At 36.8% G+C, this 16,223-nt stretch overlaps 1 protein-coding gene and 1 long non-coding RNA gene across 14 annotated transcripts in view; one reads left to right on the top strand and one right to left on the bottom strand.

Moving 5' to 3' along the window:
- The window catches only part of Gria4 (glutamate ionotropic receptor AMPA type subunit 4), a 474,601-nt gene that overhangs the window by 312,279 nt on the left and 146,099 nt on the right, over window positions 1–16,223 (top strand). For all 12 annotated transcript variants that reach the window (XR_010053935.1, XR_010053936.1, XR_010053937.1 and 9 more), the window contains exon 5: window positions 1,448–1,632. Coding sequence is in view for 9 of the 12 variants with exons in the window: in XM_063265032.1 (XP_063121102.1) it covers window positions 1,448–1,632 (185 nt within the window). In the remaining 3 variants the exon portion in view is untranslated. The remainder of the gene's footprint in view (window positions 1–1,447; window positions 1,633–16,223) is intronic.
- LOC120094073 (uncharacterized) overlaps window positions 1–16,223 on the bottom strand; it is a 43,553-nt gene that overhangs the window by 10,825 nt on the left and 16,505 nt on the right. Inside the window, exon 2 of one of the 2 annotated variants that reach the window (XR_005487939.2) lies at window positions 3,034–3,254. The exons of the other annotated variant lie outside the window; for it this stretch is intronic. This is a non-coding gene — a long non-coding RNA (uncharacterized LOC120094073). The remainder of the gene's footprint in view (window positions 1–3,033; window positions 3,255–16,223) is intronic. 2 annotated transcript variants of the gene reach the window in all.

Below are 16,223 nucleotides of genomic sequence, written 5' to 3'. Positions count from 1 at the left end.
TCAGGGACAGCAACTACAGGATGAGATCACACTGCTGTTAAACACTCTTAAGGAGACTAGATAGAATATTTTATTTATGCCAAGCTATAAAGTTCAAAAAAATGAATGACTCTGGTCCTAACTTATTTTTATCTAAAGGATGTTTTATACATTCAGAGAATCTTTTCCTTTTTAATCTTTCAAGCTATAACTAAAAATTGAGGTCTTGGGAAACAGATGTGAAAACAGTATGAAAGCTGAAGTCTCCTTCCACTTGCAGGGAGATTTGGCGAAGAACAAGCAAAGACCACAGCCTTTCCCCAAGAAGTTGTCTTCACCAAACCAGCACTCCATCTGCCAAAACCTTGTGATTTGTCAGGGCTACTGTAGTTGTGCTTTACATTTAACTACTTCCTTGTTTACTAGCTTCATGTGTGTACATGTCCCAGCATGCCTGTGAATGTAACAGAACAATTTGGATTAATCCATTCTATTCTTCCACCACATACATTGAAAATGCAACTCAGCACACCAAGCTCTGGTGTCAACTGCCTGTACTGGAGTCACTTCATCAACCTGCCCAAAAATCATTTTATTTTGTTTGTGTGGAGTTTTTTTGACAAGAACTTGTGTGGCCCAGACTGGCTATAAACTCCTTCCTTATGCAGCTGAAGCTGACGAGCCCCTATGTCTGCCTCTCAACTGGTACCAATATAGTCACATGACACATGTATTCCCTACTGCACTCTGAAAAGTTTGGCCACATGCATTTCAATATCTATCTCTCCTAAGAGCTTATTAATCTGAGTTGATAATTCACCTCATACCAAGCATACACACTTCTGCCAAGACAAGTCAAACATAATAATGCTATCACTATATAGATCTGCCTATATCATCAAATGAGACTCTGACAATAATACATCCTCAATTAATACCATAGTCTTCCTGGGTGTTTTACTTTGTTTTGTTTGTTTTTTTGTTGGGTTTTTTGTGTATCTTTCTTCCATAGTTAAACCAAAAGTGTTGTTTGTACCCTGTTCAGTCAAAAAAATTGAAACCTTTGTTAAAAATATTTTTTCTAGAATATTAAATAAGAAAAGGCTTCATTAAATTGATATTGACTACAGGCAGTGATGCAATGGAGTATTGTTTAATCTCATCTCATTTGGTATATATATATATACCAAATGAATATTCTCCCATAGAGGGATTTTTGAGATTTTTCAGAAGGTATACTGTGACAACTTCATCCAATCAATAGCTTAAGAGAATCTGTTGCTTGAATAAAGAAAAAAAGGGAAAAGGGGATTCTTAAATAATGTCTCACATATTCAAGATTCAAAATGATCTCTGTGTGTTTTAAATATGAGAAATATTGATTGTTTAAGTTTCTGCATAAGTCTAAAGTAATGTCTTTACATAAGTTAAAAGCACAATTTTATTAACTTTTTTTCCTCTCTAATAGGGTATTCAATACTTCAAGCTATAATGGAAAAAGCAGGACAAAATGGATGGCATGTCAGTGCAATATGTGTGGAAAATTTTAATGATGTCAGCTACAGGCAACTGCTAGAAGAGCTTGACAGAAGACAAGAGAAGAAATTTGTGATAGATTGTGAGATAGAGAGGCTTCAAAACATTTTAGAACAAGTAAGTTCTGGGCTTCATCTTATTACTAAAGTGTGTGTTGGATAAAAATGTTGATCCATTCCAGATCTGTCTCCGTATTTTCTTCCAGTTTAGAATATGAGAATTAAGAACTTCCCATGATTTATCTCAAGAAAAAAAGTTCTTTACTGTCAAAGGTCATTTAGTCCTTAGGTGCAGTTGAAGATAGGAAAATAGTTTTTCCATCCTGTAAAGATAAAAACAGTAGAAGAGCATTTGCTTAGTCAGCAGTTCTGAGCCTTCATTATTGTGAATCTTGAAGATTATAGCCATGAAAATATTAGATAATTTAAAAGGAGCTTTTTATGTCTTCAAGAATTAGTTGCATGAAAATTATCAACATAAATTAGGAAAGCAATGAAATAAACAATGATTAGATAAAAGTCTGTAATGTGATACTACTTGTCACCCATAAAGATGATCTTTCAACATTCCTTTAGAAGGGAGACTGTTTAAATAAAGATTTCAATAAATAACTTGATTAGATTTGAAGAGGGTAGGAAAAAAATAAAACTGAACTTTTCCCTTATGTTAAGTGGTGAGAAAATGTGCAGTTATAGATTGTATTTGCTTCCCCTGTGAGTCTTTAGACAGTCTTCCACCAAAATCACAGTGCCTGGGTGCCATCTGGTGGTTCTGAGAAGATTTGTTCATATTTATCCACAATATAAATGAAATAGCAGAACTCAGAGTTAATTAATTAGTTAGGTATAGTATAAATGTAGAATTATGTGATTGGATTTGGAATAGAAAACCTATCAGTTTAGAGTTCATTTACAACACACATTTTAGTATCCAAAATATATCTGAGATTCTAACATAACACCTACAATCTCTGGATAGAGTATCTCTGTATATATTAGATTTTTGTAAAAGTTTATCATAAAATCAATTTTGCATTTTTAAAATATGAAACAGTAGTGCACACTAAAGAGCAATTGGCAAAGTATCTATCTTTTATTAACCTGTTATAAAGGAAAATAATAATACTTCACTAAAAACAGAATCTAAGCTACTTTGGTAAAGTATGAATAATAAGTCTACACAGATCATTTCATGTAGCAATCCAGGTAAAAGAAACTCATAAGGAGCATTAGTGGAATCCCAGGGAAACCTCTTCTTTCATATGCAGAACAGTGACTCCAACTCCAATTCTACTCTATTCCTCTACTCTATCCCATCTACTGCCCCTCTAGTGAGACTTTGCTGTTGTTTTACCTGAAGAGTATATAGCCAGGATGAATCCCCTGGGAAGCAACCAAACAACTGCCGTGATTGTCAAATTCCTGTCAGAGACTGAATGTCACAGAGAGCCTCCACTTAGCTCCTGTACTCTAAAGACCCAGGACTTGGGGGATAAGTTGGTCCTCAAAGCACACTGACCTATTTAAGATGCATATTTGATTTCTGAGAAGAAAACTGGTGTACCAGGTACTATGGGTAAACTTTAAGCCTTAAATGACTGTGAAGGAATGATCTTTCCTGTTCCTCTTCCTCATCCTCCTCTTCCTCTTCTTGACTTCCTCTCCTCCTTGTCTTCCTTCTTCCCTTCATCCTCTTCCTCTTCTTCTCTCTTTGCTTTCTCCTTTTTTTCTCTTCCTCCTCTGATGTGTTTATAAAAAGAAAAAGAGAGGGGGGATTATGTTCTACGGAGGTGCGGTGATGTATGGGGAAGAAGATACCTCAGCAGGCCCATGCTGAGGTATCCCTTCTCCCTGAGGGACCAGCCACACTATAGTATAATATAGAATAGAGTTTATTCAGGGCATGGGGAGTGGAGTTAAAAAGGTAGTATGGGCAGAGAGAGTTAGGGAGAGAATAAGAAAGAGGGGAAAAGAAGAGGAAGAGAAGAGTAGAGGGTAGCTGTGAGCATATGGAGAGAAGAGGGAAGAGGAAAGGGGAGAGAAGGGACAAAGGAGGGAGAAGATAAGAGCAAGAGAGCAAGAGAGTAAGGAGGGAGCAAGCACCTTTTATAGTGTAAGGCATACCTGGCTATTGCCGGGTAACTGTCTGGGATGGAGCTTAGACAGAATCCTGTTTTTTGTTAACATTTCAAAGTAGTTAAAAACTTGAGTGTCTACCATACTTCCTCCCTCCCCCGCAAATTCTACCTAATTTCTTTACTATTAGGGCTACCTACATAGGATTGTAAATAGAAATCCTTTGACTCAAGTAACAAACCCCACTGTCCTGTGAGGAGGTAGTCTTCTTGGTTGTATAATAATGGTTCCTTTCTTCTGCAAGCTACATCTGATTGAGAACATGATTTTCTTATTATCTTTATTCCATAGCTCCAAAGAAAGTCACTTGTAATCTTTGTTGGTTTGATTCTGTGTTTTGTGGTGCTTCAGGCTGAACACAGACCCTCCATAGATGTGTTTTGCAGACTCTGTCACTGAGATACATCTCCAGCTATGGATTTCACTCTTGAGTCTATTCTTTCAGAAGAACTAATCCAAATGCTTCCAAGAATGTGTGCAATGTCTCATATTTCAACAAAAATCCATATTCATTAATTAAGCAAAGAACAGAAAACATTTCAAAGATTAAACTAAAGCATTATTTAAAGAAGAGTCAGGAGAGATTGAGTAGGAAAAGTAAAAGGAGATTAAAGCAGATTCGATAATGGGTAAAAAAAATCACTCCCAGACAGGAGGAAGAGGGTTAGTTTTCCATCACACAGAAGGATGATTAGAATAGATTATATTGTATTGTATGTTTTGAAATAACTAGGAGAGAACAATAGCCTATATTGTTTAGAAGTCTCTTGAACTCACTACTGGTACTAGGGTTTTTATTAGATGATCTCTGGTTCATGACAAAAATATTTTCTTCCCAAATGTCATAGCTTCATGAATAGGATGGATGATAGATAAATTTTATATATATATATATATAATATATATATGTGTGTGTGTGTGTGTGTGTGTGTGTGCATTTCCATGTTTGTGTGTGCATGTATGTGTATACATAAACAAAAGTTAAATATAAAATAATATAATTCCTTAAGACTTTTTCAAATCTTAGTATAATTTATTCCTATTCCCTTCCTCCTCTACTTGACTGACCTCCCTCACATTGTTCCTCCACATTCTTTCCATTTTTATCATTTCTCTCTTTATATCATTTGAATTCTTCTATTCTCCTCTCTCATTCCCCATGCCCCACTCCCTGTAGATGATTTTGATTGTCCTTGTCACAAATACAAATGATGGTGATTGGAGATACCTCACATGTCCTGAGCTAATCAGTATACTAAGCAAATGTGTCTTAATATCATTATGTAACACTGAATATATCAAAGATGTATGCTTAAGAAATCAATAAAGGTTGTCTAGATAAAAAATCTTAAAGTAGAAAAAGGTAGCCCTTTCTCGGGAGATTCACATAATGAAAATTCAGAGTGTGCTCTTAAATTTATAGAAGAACCAGCATACCTTGCTTACTGTCTATAATTGCTTCTTTGGCATTTTATTTTGTATCTGTTTACAAAAGCCTAATGTAAGTAGGTCACACAGTCATTTTAAAATATATTTATAGGCGAATGCTTCACTCCTTCTTTAAAAGGGGAACAAGAATACCCTTGGCAGGGAATAGGGAGACAAAGATTAAAACAGAGGCAGAAGGAACACCCATTTAGAGCCTGCCCCACATGTGGCCCATACATATACAGCCACCCAATTAGACAAGATGGATGAAGCAAAGGAGTGCAGGCCGGCAGGAACCAGATGTAGATCTCTCCTGAGAGACACAGCCAGAATACAGCAAAAGCATAGGCGAGTGCCAGCAGCAAACCACTGAACTGAGAACGGGACCCCCGTTGAAGGAATCAGAGAAAGGACTGGAAGAGCTTAAAGGAGCTCGAGACCCCATATGAACAACAATGCCAACCAACTAGAGCTTCCAGGGACTAAGCCACTACCCAAAGACTGTACATGGACTGACCCTGGGTTCCAACCTCACAGGTAGCAATGAATAGCCTAGTAAGAGCACCAGTGGAAGGGGAAGCCTTTGGTCCTGCTAAGACTGAACCCCCAGTGAATGTGATTGTTGGGGGGAGGGCGGCAATGGGGGGAGGATGGGGAGGGGAACACCCATATAGAAGGGGAGGGTGAGGGGTTAGGGGGATGTTGGCCCGGAAACCGGGAAAGGGGATAACATTTGAAATGTAAATAAGAAATACTCAAGTTAATAAAGGAAAAAAAGAAAAAATATATATATTTATAGGTGATGGTGGTGCATGGAACATTTTCTCATTTGTACTTGTTTCCCAAATTATATAATGCCATGAATTCATTCATTCTTATAAATGTATTTGCTATTTAAAACAGCAATTAGTTATAGACTCCTTGAAACATTTCAAAACATAAACAGGAAAATGGTAAAGGAAGCCTCAGACTGAGGATGCCTCTGTGCTTGAGTCCTTGTAATCTAGTTTGACAGACATCTCTGAGACATTGTCTACCCAGCAGCCGAACTTAGCCAGCCATAGTCAGTTACTTCAACAGGGGTAAAGCATGATCTGTGCTCAGGCAGACTGCTTTGTCCATCACTTCTGGCTTCAGTAATAAATGCTATCTGACCATGAAAAACTTGCAGAGCACTCTGAATCTGTACTACTTCCTCATAATGCCCTCATTCTAGAATTTTAAATGAAAGTCAAATAAAGAGTTTTAAGTTTGCTGTAGTTTTGTCTTATAGACAAGAACAAATATGTGAAAAAAAATTAGTTTTAAGCTATCATCAGTCTCCGTTATAAATGAAACAACAGGAAAATAATGGTGTTTATGTAACACTATGACACTCATGGCACTAGGAATATAAAATAAAAAAACACTGCATTGAGTTTATTACTACTTGCTTAAGTCAGTTCCAATCAAGAAAAATGCAGTACCTGCTGTTCTAAATTTAAAAAAATACAAGTTGATCCACACCTGAAACAAAAACAAAGAAGCAGACAAAATCAAAGAAACAAAACCTCTAACAACAACAACAGAAAAAAAACCAGAAAGCAACAAAAACTTTCTTAATATCTCTTAATATCAATGGACTTAATTCTCCAATAAAAAGACATAAACTAACTGATTGGATATGTAAACAGGACCCAGTGTTTTGCTGCATATGAGAAATGCACCTCAGTGACAAAGACAGACACTACCTCAGAATAAAAGGCTGGAAGAAATTTCCAAGCAAATGATCCGAAGAAACAAGCTGGGGTAGCCATTCTAATATTGAATAAAATCAACTTTCAACCAAAAGTTATCAAAAAAAGAAAAGGAAGAACACTTCATATTTATCAAAGGAAAAAATCTACAAAGATGAACTCTTAATTCTGAACATCTATGCTTCAAATGCAAGGGCACACACATTCATTAAAAAAATACTATACTAAAGCTCAAAGTACATGTAGCACTTCAAACAATAATATTGGAAGACTTCAGCACCCCACTATCATCAATGGACAAGTCATGGAAACAGAAACAAAACAGAGATACAGTGAAACTAGCAAAGTTATGAACCAAATGGATTTAACAGATAATTATAAAACATTTCATCCCAAAACCAAAGAATATACCTTCTCCTTAGCACCTAATAGCACCTTCTCCAAAATTGACCATATAATCAGTCATAAAACAGGCCTCAACAGACACAAGAATAATGAAATAATCCCATGCATCCCATCAGATCACCATGGACGAAGGCTAATCTCCAATAACAACAAAAACAATAGAAAGCTGACATACACATGGGAGCTGACCAAAGCTCTACTCAATGATAACTTGGTCAAGGAAGAAATGAAGAAGGAAACTAAAGACTTTTTAGAATTTAATGAAAATGATGGCACAATATATCCAAACTTAGGGGACACAATGAAAACAGTGATAAGAGGAACACTCATAACTCTGAGTGCCTCCATAAGGAGAATTCTGATAGCACACACTAGCAGCTTTACACTGCATCTGAAAGCTATAGAACCATGGGAAACAAATACACATAAGAGGAGTAGACTCCAGGAAATAATCAAACTTGGGAAATCAACCAAGTAGAAATGAAAAGAATTGCATAAAGAAGCAACGAAGTAGCTGGATCTTTGAAAAAATCAACATTATAGATTACCCTTAGCCAGAGTAACCAGAGGGCACAGAGAGAGTATCCTAATTAACAAAATAAGAAATAACAACAGAACAACAGGAAATTCAAAACATTATCAGATGCTATCACAAAAAAAAACCTGTAATAAACAAAACTTGAAAATCTGGATGAAATGGAACAGTTACCAGGTACAAAAATCAGGATCAGATAAACTCTAAATCAGGATCGGATAAACTATCTAAAAAGTCCCATAACCCCTAAAGAAATAAAAGCTATCATTAAAAGTCTCCAAGCCAAATAAATTGCAGAACCAGATGAATTTAGTACAGGATTCTATCAGGCCTTCAAAGAAGACCTAATACCAATATTGTTCAATCTATTCCACAAAATAAAACAAAGGGAACACTACCCAATTCATTCTCTGAAGCCACAAATATGCTTATACCTAAACCACAGAAAGACCCAACCAAGAAAGAGAACTTCATACCAATTAACATTATGAATATCAGTGCAAAGATACACAATAAAATTCTTACAAACTGAACCCAAGAACACATCAAAATGATCATCTATCACGATCAAGTAGGCTTCATCCCAGGGATACAGAGATGGTTCAAAATATGGAAATCTATCAACATAATTCACAATTTAAACAAATTAAAGGAAAAAAAACACATGATCATCTCAAGTAGATGCTGAGAAAGCAGTTGACAAAATTGAACACCCATTCATGATAAAAGTATTAGAAATATCAGAAATTCAGGACCCATATCTAAACATAGTAAAAAGCAATATACGGCAAACCAGTAGCCAACATTAAATTAAATGGAGAGAAACTTGACACAGTCCCACTAAAATCAGGGACTAGACAAGGCATTCTCACTCTATTTATTCAATATAGTACTTGAAGTCACACCCAGAGCATCAGAGAGCAAAATGAGGTCAAAAAGATACAAATTGGAAAGGAAGAAGTCAAAATATCACTATTTGCAGATGATATGGTAGTATACATAAGTGACCTCAAAAATTTAATCAGAGAACTAATAAGCTTGATTAACAACTTAGGGAAAGTGATGGGGTATAAAATTAACTCAAACAAATCAGTAGTCTTCCTCTCCGCAAGCAATAAACAGGATGAGAAATAAAGGAGGGAAATGACATCCTTCACAATAGTCACAAATTATATAAAATATCTTGGTGTGACTCTAAGCAAGCAAGTGAAATATCTATAACAAGAATTTCAAGTCTCTAAACAAAGAAATTGAAGAAGACCTTAGAAGATGGAAAAATCTCCCATACTCATGGATGGGCAAGATTAATATAGTAAAAATGGCTATCTTGCTAAAAGCAGTCTACAGATTCAATGCAATCCCCATCAAATTTCCAACCCAATTCTTCATAGAGTTAGAAAGAACAATTTACAAATTTATTTGGAGTAACAAAAAACCCAGGATATCAAAAACTATCCTCAACAATAGAAGAACTTCTAGGGGAACCACCATGCCTGACCTCAAGCAGTATTACAGAGCAATAGTGATTTTAAAAAAAACTGTACAATATTGGTACAGAGACAGGCAGTTAGATCAATGGAATAGAATTGAAGAACCAGAAATGGATCCACATGTCTATGGTCACTTGATCTTTGACAAAGTAGTTAAAACCATTCAGTGGAAAAAAAGACAGCATTTTCAACAAATGGTGCTGGTTCAACTGGAGGTCAACATGTAGAAGAATGCAAATTAACTCATTCTTATCACCCTGAACAAAGCTTAAGTTCAAGTAGATCAAAGACCTCCACATAAAATCAGATACACTCATACTAACAGAAAAAAAGTGGGAAAGAGCCTCAAACACACGGGCACTGGCTTCCTGAAAAGAACACCAATGGTTTATGCACAAAGATCAAGTATCCACAAGTAGGACCTCAAAAAACTGCAAAGCTTCTGTAAGACAAAGGACACTGTCATTAGAACAAAATGGCAATCAACAGATTAGGAAAAGATCTTTACCAATCCTACATCTGAAAGGGGGCTAATATCCAATATATACAAAGCATTCAAGAAGATAGACTCCAGGGAGCCCAATAACCCTATTAAAATAGGGCACAGAACTACACAAAGAATTTTCAGCTGAGTAATATAGAATGCCTGAAAAGTACCTAAAGAAATGCTCAACATCCTTAGTTATCAAGGAAATGAAAACAAAAACAACCCTGAGAGTCCAACTCACACCAGTCAGAATGGCAAAGATTAAAAAAAAAAAAAAAACAACTCAGGTGAAAACAGATGCTGGCAAGAATGTGGAGAAAGAGGAACACCCCTCCATTGTTGGTGGGATTGCAAACTGGTACAACCATTCTGGAAATCAGTCTGGAAGTTCCTCACATAATTGGACATTCCACTACCTGAGGACCCAGCTATACCTCTCCTGGACATATACCCAAATGGTACTGCAGCAAACAACAAAGACACATGCTCCACTATGTTCATAGCAGCCTTATTTATAATATTCAGAAGCTGAAAATAACCTAGATGCCTTTCAACAGAGGAATGGATACAGAAAATGTGTTACATCTACACAATGGAGTACTACTCAGCTATCAAAAACAATGATGTCATGAAATTCATAGGCAACTATGATGGAACTAGAAAATACCATCCTGAGTGAGGTAACACAAGCACAAAAAAAAAAAAAACGCACATATGGTATGCACTCACTGACAAGTGGATCTTAGTCCAAAAGCTCGAATTACCTAAGATACAATCCACAGACCACATGAAGCTCAAGAAGAAGGATGATCAAGGTGTGGGTGCTTCAGTCCTTCTTAAGAAGAGGAAGAAAAATATTTATAGGAGGCTATATGGAGACAAATTTTGGAGCAGAGACTGAAATAATGGCCGTTCAGAGCCTGCCCCACTTGGGAATCCAGTCCATGTACACACAGCCACCAAAACTAGACAATATTGATAAAGCCAAGAAGTGCAGCCTGATATAGCTGTTTCCCGAGAGGCTCAGCCAGAGCATGACAAATACAGAGGCAAATGCTCACAGCCCACCATTGAACTGAGCAGTTGGAGAAAGGATTGAAGAAACTGACGGATTTGTAACCTCAAAACAACAACTATACAAACCAACCAGATCTCCTAGGGACTAAACCACTACCCAAAGACAACATATGGACAGACTCATGGCTCCAGCAGAGGATGTAGCAGAGGATGGCAATATTGTTCAGCAATAATGGGAGGAGAAGCCCTTGCCCTTCCATGACTGGATCCCCCAGTGTAGGGGAATGTCAGGGCAGGAGCCAGGATGGGTGGTGGTTGGGTAGGGGGAACATCCTTATAGAAGAAGGGGAGGGAAATGGGATAGTGGGTTTATGAATGGGAAACCAGGAAAGGGATAACATTTGAAATGTAAATATAAAAATCCCACTTAAAAAATCAAATAAACCTATAATATCAAGCTTCAAAAAAAAGTTACACTCCAGAGAATCAAATACCCCTATTAAAAAGAGCTACAGTGTTGAACAAAGAATTCTCAACTGAAGAATATCAAATGGCACTGAAGTACCTAAAGAAATGTTTAACATCCTTAGTCATCAGGGACATGATAATGATACAACCCTGAGATTTCACCTCACACCAGTCAGAATGACTAAGTACACAATCTTAGGAGACAGCAGATGCTGGCCAGGATGTGGAGAAAACCAAACATTCCTCCATTGTTGGTGGGATTACAATCTGGTACAACCACTCTGGAAATCACTCTGGAGATTCCTCAGAAAATTGGACATTCTACTGCCTGAGGACCCAGCTATATCACTCCTAGGCTTACATCCAAAAGATGCTCCAACTTATAACAAGGACACATGCTCCACTATGTTCATAGAATCCTTACTTATAATATCTAGAATCTGGAAAGAACCTAGATGTCCCTCAACAGAGGAATGGATACAGAAAATATGGAACATTTATACAATGTAACTTACTGCTACTCAGTTATTAAAAACAATGACTTCATGTAATTCTTAGGCAAATAGATGGAACTAGAAAATATAATCCTGAGTGAGGTAACCCAACCACAAAAGAACGCACATGTTATGCACTCACTGAGAAGTAAATATTAGCCCCAAAACTTGGAATACCCAAGATACAATTTACATACCACATGAAGCTCAAGAAGAAGGAAGACTAAAGTTTGGATGCTTCAGTCCTTCTTTGAAGGGGGAACAAAATACTCACAGGATAAAACAAGGAGCAGAGACTGAAGAAAAGACCATCTAGTGACTGCCACACATGGGGATCCACCCCATGTAAAGACACTAAACCCATACACTATTGTAGATGTCAAGAAGTTCATGCTGATAGGAACCTGATATAGCTGAGTGGCTCTGCCAGAGCCTGACAAATACAGAGGAGGATGCTCTCAGCTAACCATTGGACTGAAAATGAGGTCCCCAAAGGAGGAATTAGAGAAAGAACTGAGGTGACTGAGAGGGTTTGCAATCCCATAGGAAGAAAAACAATATCAATCAACCAGGCACTGCAGAGCTCCCAACTACCAACCAAAAAGTACACATTGAGTGACCCATGGCTCCAACTGAATATGTAGCAGATGAGCCTCGTCTGGCATCAGTGAGAGGAGAGGTCCTTGATCCTGTGAAGGCTAGATGTCCCAATGCAGGGGAATGCCAGGGGAGGAAGGTGGGGGGAATGGGAAGGTGGATTGGGGAGTACCATCATGGAGGCAGGGTTTGGGGGAATGGAGGGGTTTTTTGGAGGGGAAATCTTGAAAGGGGTTACATTTGAAATGTAAATAAAGAAAATATCCAATAAATGAAGAGAAGAAACCCTGCTCCTCTAAGTAAATTTCAGCTCATGTGTTGGGTGGTGAAGCACTATATAAATTTATGCATAGGACATAACTTTAAACAAAGCATACAGTAAAACCTTAGGCACATAGCCATTCCTGGATAATTATTAATTCTTCAAATACTTGTTCAGTAATCTCTCTTTCTCTTTCTCTCTATCCCCATTCTCTCTCTCTCTCTCCCTCTTCCTCTCTCTCTCTCTCTCTCTCTCTCTCTCTCTCTCCACTCTCCCTCTCCCCATATCCCCATTACCCCTCACTTTTTCTTTGTGTGTGTGTGTGTGTGTATGTATATATCTGTCCATCTGTCTTTTTGCTTGTGTGTCTGTGTACCAGCCCTGAAGTGCCAAGTATTATAGATACATTTTATATTCTGTTTGGTTACTTTTATATAGTTAAAGATTTTTGCATTTGTGTGTGTCCTCATATCTATATGTGTAGATACACATGCAAATATGTATTAATACATGTGGCATCATGCACACAAAGTCAGAAGACAACTTTTGAATACGTTGTCTTTCCACTATGTGGATCCTGGGCAATGAACGTAGAATGTCACACTTGTCAGCAAGTGCCTTCACCTTCTAAGCCATCTAGCTGGTCTACATTAGGTTTTCTTCGTGTTTTTTATTTGTTTGTTTTATATGTGTGTGGGGGAATGGTGTGTGTGTGTGTGTGTTTGTGTGTGTGTGTGTGTGTGTGTGTGTGTGTGTGTGTGTGTATGTGAAGGTACACTGATTCCTACATGTACATGTGGAAGCCAGAGATCAGCATTAAGTGTCTACCTGGGTCACAATCAACCTGTCAGGCCAACAAGCTCTGTAAGGTACACTGTTTCTGTGGCCTTGATACCCAGCACTGGAGCTTCAGATGCACACCATTGCACCTGGCTCTAATGCTGGTGCTAAGGGGCTAAGTTCCTCCCTTCCTCAGGCTTGCTCAGAAAGCACATCACCAAAGAACTACCTCATCAGCCTTCTAGTTAACTTAAGGATTACACCAAAATCATTTCCTAAAATCCACAAAACTGAAGTTTTTAAGAATTTTGTAGAAACATGATTAATAGAAGTTAACAAATATACATCCTGGATTTCACTTAAGATGTCAGTTCTTATGAATAGTTGGTGATATCAAAGGCATCAGAGAATTGAAACTATATTAACTCTTCTTCATAAAATGTATGCCTTTCAGAATTCAAGTATTTATCTGAAGATTATAACTACTGGCTTTAGACTGTTAAATAAAAATACATACTTAACAAAAGAATAAAGAAAAATGATTCAAAACTGGTCCACAAACATCCTCTTAGCCCCTTCCTTTGGTTGTAATTAGCTCGTCCTACAGTGTTGCTGGTTTCACAAAACGAGATTAAAAATGTGTGTGCTACTAAACAGCATGTGTATCTCAGAAGCTGAACATGGGTGATCTTCTCATTCTGTTTACTAATTTGGAAAAATAACAAAAAATCCATTATTGATATCCTGAAAGGTTATTATGTTCCTAAAGGATAATCATTCTACCCTGAGGCAAGTTCAACCAGACAGAGGAAAGTAATCTCAACAAAAATGTGGATATTTGTGCAGAGGAGAATATGACACTGGACCTGCTAATTTATTCTAATCACCATATTGCTATTCATACCTAGGAAGGATTCAACTCCTTGAGAGAATCATAGACGAAAAGTCAAATTTATAACATCATCGATTAAAGTATAAAACCTGGATATCTAGAGGATATATACACACATTCTTATAACTTTTAAATATTAGAAATTATACCATATAAAACTATACCATTTCCATCCCATCCCCCTTTGAGTTACTACCATTTAATAAAAAATTAAAGAAGAAATCCAATATTTTAGAGCCTGACTCTGTGTATCATAATGGATCATTTCGGTGACTAGCTAGTGATCTTTTTTTTCTACAAGGAACCAAAAAGGGGGAAGAAAAAAGAAAAGAAAAAATCAGAACAGACTAAAATAAAACACAATAGAAAAAGAAAACAAGTCACACCAACGAGGAAGAGACATCTCTATGGCAGATGTTTGATAAAGATGTTAACTTTGGATATTTGAGTCAATGTCACCACACATTGTGGTAGTGTGAATGAGCTAATTCAGTAGACAGGACAGCTATGCAGTCAGCATCTCCTGTTCTTATTTAAACTCTGAATACTAGACAAATGAAGACAAATGGTCCCTACTCTTGACTTACACTCAGGCCAGACACCCAAAAATGTAAAAATAATTATTGGAGCATTTAATAACTTCAGAAAAGAAATATGAAATAGGGCAAGAATTCAGAAGAGAAGATGACTAAGTATGCTACAATTCAGCAATGCTTTATAGAAGAAAAATAAAATTTTCTACATTGTAAAATGCATTAAGATTTTCATGGAAAGTGTGTGAGAAACAGAAGGAAAGGAATTAAATTTTCATACTCAAGGAAAAGAAAGGATAGTCCAAGACAGATGAAAGACTGCAAAAAAGTGATAGCTAAGAAATCCTATCAGCAATTTCCCTCATGGAAGAACTGACAGAACCAGGTACCTTTCTGGGAGAGCTCAGGAAATGGAGATGAATTCTACAGGACACAATAAGATAGTGAAATAGATCATTGGCCAAGGAGGAAGTTGTGAAAACTGGCAAACAAAAAAGCAGAGTTCTAATGGAATTACTTGGGTGTTTGCCTATTAACATTCTATCCATCAAAGCAGAGCACATCACTAACCAATACATCCCCAGGCAGTAGGTAGGACACCAAAAATAACTGTTCAATGGAAGTCTGAATGGGACTCACTTGAAGACTGGAAAAGAGACATCTTCAATATGTGTTTAAGGTAACAGCACCCAATAATACCTGAGGCCCTAGCTGGCAATTACCTTGAAGGCTTCTGTGTCCAGAATCTCACTTAGCAAACTGATGAGAAACCTATACATTTTAGTTTGTGGTTCTGACTGAAAGGAAGAAAGAATTTGTTTTCCACATACTAAAGTAACAATAAGTGAAACACAAGAATGAATCAAGTTTCTGGAAAAAAAGAGTACCATTAGGGAATCCTATCAGCAATGTTCCACACTGCACTGGCAGAACATGATGCTTTTGCTTTCTGGTAGAACACCTTTGCCTATCAGGATTTGATCACTTAAAACATACACAAAGTAAGAAGGACACAAAAGGCTTGAAGTTATGCTAAAATTGGTTCTTCATTAAGCTTAATTTTTGGCTAAATTAACTTGACTGTTAAGGTACCATTATACTGCAGTAAGTCTGTTGGTTTCACACAAAATAAATAAAAAGAACAAAAATCAAACCTTTAATATATCAGTCAGATTAGTGCTAACTGGTTCTATTTAGTGAGATTAGAACAAAAAGTAATTGTCTAACAAGAGCTGCAGGTGTAGCTTATGATAACAGGAGTCTAGGAAGAAGATGATATATTTTTCAGAATGCAATTCATTTTGTTTTGAAAATGTTGTGAAATCCAGGATAAGGTTAGGCTCAAATAATTTTGTTTTGCATGTAGAGCAGTTATTAGAATCCAAAGAACAATTCTTTTAAAATAATAAAGTAAAACCTGCTTGACAATTTAAATGAATAAATACTTTA

The sequence above is a fragment of the Rattus norvegicus genome, chromosome 8, assembly GCF_036323735.1.
Source record: "Rattus norvegicus strain BN/NHsdMcwi chromosome 8, GRCr8, whole genome shotgun sequence".
In the NCBI taxonomy this organism is placed as follows: domain Eukaryota; kingdom Metazoa; phylum Chordata; class Mammalia; order Rodentia; family Muridae; genus Rattus; species Rattus norvegicus.
Note: the sequence above shows the minus strand (reverse complement) of the source record. Positions and strands in the feature narration are given on the sequence as shown.